Source organism: Thermobia domestica, unplaced genomic scaffold (genome assembly GCF_964235325.1).
Source record: "Thermobia domestica unplaced genomic scaffold, izTheDome1.hap1.1 HAP1_SCAFFOLD_1647, whole genome shotgun sequence".
Taxonomy (NCBI): Eukaryota; Metazoa; Arthropoda; class Insecta; order Zygentoma; family Lepismatidae; genus Thermobia; species Thermobia domestica.
In genome coordinates, this window is record NW_027657357.1 from 9,028 (window position 1) to 13,281 (window position 4,254).

At 38.0% G+C, this 4,254-nt stretch overlaps 1 protein-coding gene across 1 annotated transcript; it reads left to right on the top strand.

Moving 5' to 3' along the window:
- The first annotated feature begins 2,504 nt into the window (after positions 1-2,504).
- LOC145677940 (E3 ubiquitin-protein ligase SIAH1B-like) lies at positions 2,505-3,717 on the top strand. Its single transcript, XM_081748183.1, has one exon. The coding sequence runs from the start codon at positions 2,552-2,554 to the stop codon at positions 3,422-3,424; it is 873 nt and encodes a 290-aa protein (XP_081604309.1). The 5' UTR covers positions 2,505-2,551; the 3' UTR covers positions 3,425-3,717.
- Positions 3,718-4,254: the final 537 nt, after the last annotated feature.

Below are 4,254 nucleotides of genomic sequence, written 5' to 3' on the forward strand. Positions count from 1 at the left end.
TTACTGAGTTATTATTGAGTAGAAAGATATGTATTTTCAAATTCAATTTCCAAGAATCCAATATAATTAAATTGCAACTACACTGGCTAGATAGTTTCGTCTTCATATTTCCGAAAAAAAAAGAAAAAAGAAAAGAAAACACTATGGGCACTACTTTACGCCTCTCCAAATAACTTTATTTTTCAACTAATTTAGTGTTGAAAAGCCTCACACGTTTTTAAGAAATTTTAAATTAAACATTTAAAAAGAATTATCGAATCAATCAACTCACATTAATTTACAGGTTACGATCCCTTTCTTAATCAAAGGCACACATTTACTTGTTAAACGTAAAGTAAATGTGTGAATTACTCGAAAAGTTCCTTAGCCCAACTGAGATTTATTTTCGTAAACAAGCACAGCCTTATGCAGAGTCGTTTTGAAGCGCGATTAGTACCATACTAAAGAGATCAAATAAGTCTCCTGCAGTAGTCAGTAGTTTAGTATGACGCTAATCAAACGTCGAAACGACTCTGCATAAGGCGGGCAATGTTTTAATTTCACAAAATACACTAATTTAAATAATATTACTTCTTAATTAAATCTTTCCACAAATTCAACATATTTCCGTAAGAAACTTCAACTTCTGAAAAATGTCACAGTTACCCCCCACACGAACTTGTAAAATAGGCCATATTGACGAGTTGCGTTTTCGTGATGCACACAACCCGGTGATTTTTTCTCGTGCTTTCACGTATTTCGATGTCGAACACGGGACAGAAACGCCTTCGCATTACCACAATCTCGTATTACGCAAATAATATCCTTAAGTGTGAACTGCTTAAAAACGGCCATGCTCTTCGTCGGCACAGGAACAATCATCAGCCGAACACACGTAGGAAAAAAAATGAAATGAAATCTTTGAGTTTTACGTCCCACGGTTATGCCGGTTAGGCTAAAGGAGACGGTGATTATGAGAGATGAGTGAAATGGTGGAATGAAGAAAGTGGGAGGAAACGGGAGAACCCCGAGAAAACCCACGAGCACGGTGTTTGTCCACCACAAAGTTCACTTGTCGGGGGCTGGGATCGAACCCGGGACCCCAAGCACCAGAGGTGAACGCTCTACCACTGAGCCACCGCGCCCCCCGAACACACGTAGGCTACAATTTGGCCATCGTGCTTCATGCTTTACTATTTTTTTTTTTTAAATTTTGGTTTACCTGTGTCTATAAACTACACACCTTAGATGACGAAATTATACAATGCACACATTAAATTTAGAAATACACTAGACTCTCGCCATTCCGGCCCTCAGTAATCCGTCCTCTCAGTAATCCGGTCCCAACAACTGGTGTCTGTCGCATAACGTTGCAACATTCTATCAACGATTGTATTTGTTTATACTGTAGCTATGGAAAAATAAATACAGTACTTAGGAATTCGATCTCTGGGCTTCCGTCATTTATGACTATGTCAGCCCGTCACGTATGAGAGATAATGTCCCTCGGTGATTACACTATCCGAAGAAAGGGATGGAAGAAAGGACTAAGGAAGCAAGGAAGCGACACGGGACCTATATGTTAGGTACAATCCCGATATTTGCTTGGCGTGAATATGGAGATCCCGGGAAAACCTCACTCAGGGTGGCTGGCCTGAAAACCTTTTACACTTTTCTGATCGAGTGTCACCACCATAAATCGAACCCGATATACCGTATTATTGTGGTTTCCGTTTATTATTGCTCGTAAAGCGGATGCGTGATAATCAGGGATGGAAAATGAACCCGTTCTTATGAAAACGCTCCGGACAGGTTCTTATCTTTAGTATGGAATCTTGGTGCCCGAACCGGTTTGAAAGCGGATTAAAACCGGTTCTTTTTCCATCCCTAGTGATAATGTATACCGCCGTCGAGCATCTTCATTGCATTAAGTAAATATTTGGGACGTGTTTCATAGTGAGTGATAATCTACGTAGAGGATGCGGTGGCTCAGTGGTAGAGCGTTCACCTCCGGTGCTTTGAGTCCCTGGTTCGATCCCAGCTCGCGCCGTGTGTAATTTGTGGTGGGCAAACACAGTGCTCGTGGGTTATCTCGGGGTTCCCCCGTTTCCTCCCACTTTCTTCATTCCACCATTTCATTCATTTCTCATCATCACCGTCTCCTTTAGCCTAACCGGCATAACCGTTGGACGTAAAACTTAAAGATTTCATTTCATTTTTGATAATCTACATAAAATCTCAATCAAGAAATTTCTCTACTTTTTCTGTGATAATATAAAGTATAGTACTATATGTGTTAAATTCAATTTCAGTCTCAATAATCTGGCATTTTCGCTAATACAACATGACCTCTCTGCTAAAAATAGCCGGATTAACAACAGCGTAGTGTATTTATTGAAGTAACTGCTTGACAATTACTTTTAAAGATGGTCGAATATATTTTAATGCTAACAACAAAATGCAATGTAAACAAGGGTCAAATATTTTATCACTTTAAACCTATTTCTATCACTTTACTTTTTCTTTAAAGGATGATGAAGTTCCAGAATCAGTGGAAGAAGAAGAGGAAATCATGACTATGGATACATTATTAAAAGTATTATGGAAGGAACTGGAATGTCCAGTATGTCTTGATACACCATCGCCTCCCATAATGCAATGTGTGAATGGCCACCATACTTGCAGCAAGTGTAAACCTAGAATAGCTTCGTGTCCAGTGTGCCGAGGGCAACTCACAAATACAAGAACACACATTGGTGAATCTCTTGTAAACAAAATACCATTACCATGTCAGTATAAGGATAAAGGATGTCCAACTGCAGTGATCAGTTCGAAGAAAGCGGAACATGAGAAGAACTGTAATTTCAGACCATACGCATGCCCTGTTACAAATTGTAATTTTCTGTTATTCTCTGGTGAGATAGTTGAACATATCAGAGCACTTCATAAAGGCGTTAAGGTCATATCATATTCTGATGATGTTGAATTTCGCTATGAAGTCTCTAGATCTCTAAGACCAAATTTGACTATTTTTGCATCTCATGATATACGGGCTACCTTTACGTTAAATGTTCAACGACGAACTGATGGAAATATGTGTTTTATAGTTCAAACGGCGAAACCTCAAGGAGATGCGGAACAGTTTTCTTTCACAGCTAGGCTTCTTAGTGGTCACAGTCGGGAAATTCTTTACCGAGCGCCAGTTATATCTCTTCACGTTGATACCAATACAGTAATTGCTAAGTCAGAATGCCTAGTGCTCGAAAAATCCTTGGAAAATAATTACTCTTTTACTTTCCATTTAGTTATTACAACTACACAAACACCAGAAGAACGTTCTTGGAACAACATTGTACAATCACCAAATATTCGACCCAAAGCTAGAAGACGCCCAGTATCATTTGATGGATGGCGAAACGTCGTTGGTTGGTCCGAAAATAACTAAAAAATAGACGAATGAATGTGTTTTGCATAAATGATAATACAGCCACGCCTATTAGTAAATATAGTTAAATTGAATTTGCACACATTTGTGTGTATATGTGTCTGTATGTATGTGTATGTGTGAACAATGTGCAAGTTCTAGGATACGATCAAACTGCGTTATTCAAGAAAGCCTGAGTAACTTCATCAAATATTTAAGTTATCATATAATATTATATAATACACATTAGGCAATCAATGTTGAAGGCACTGTATAGGCCTGTTTCTGGTGTAGAGCCAGATGACACAGCATAGATCAGGTGCTACACAACATTTCCGATTGTATAATACTACGGTCGAACCAATGTTAGTCATAGGCGCCGATCCTGGGAAGCCGATAGACGCTTACATTACCTAAAGTGTACTTGTAAAGAGCAAAGTTTTTTTTTTTTTTTTTTTTTTAAACTTTGGCCTAGATGTTGAAGCAGGATATGAAGAACGCGAGGATGATAAAGGGTTTACTATTCTTCGAGATGAGTTTGTGTGTCAAATGAAACGAGTGGTTCCTCCAATGACTATATTTGATTGATGAACCAAATGAATTACAGAGCGACTGATACACAAAGTAAAGAAGTACGGTAGTATGATAGATATATTTTGCAACAATGTAGTTATTTAACTGAGAACTTAATAGTGTTAAGTTCGAATTTGACATATTATACAAGGTTAATTACACAACAGATAATTTAAAAACTTAACCAATACTAGGCCAATTATAACAAAAATAAGTTGAATATTTAAGTATTCAAATTTGTCTGTCAGTCTTACCTATAAGACTTCACAAAATCATGT

What these genes read in the sequence shown, in the direction of transcription:
- LOC145677940 (XM_081748183.1), top strand. Translation starts at nt 2,552, where the DNA reads ATGACTATGGATACATTATTAAAAGTATTATGGAAGGAACTGGAATGT.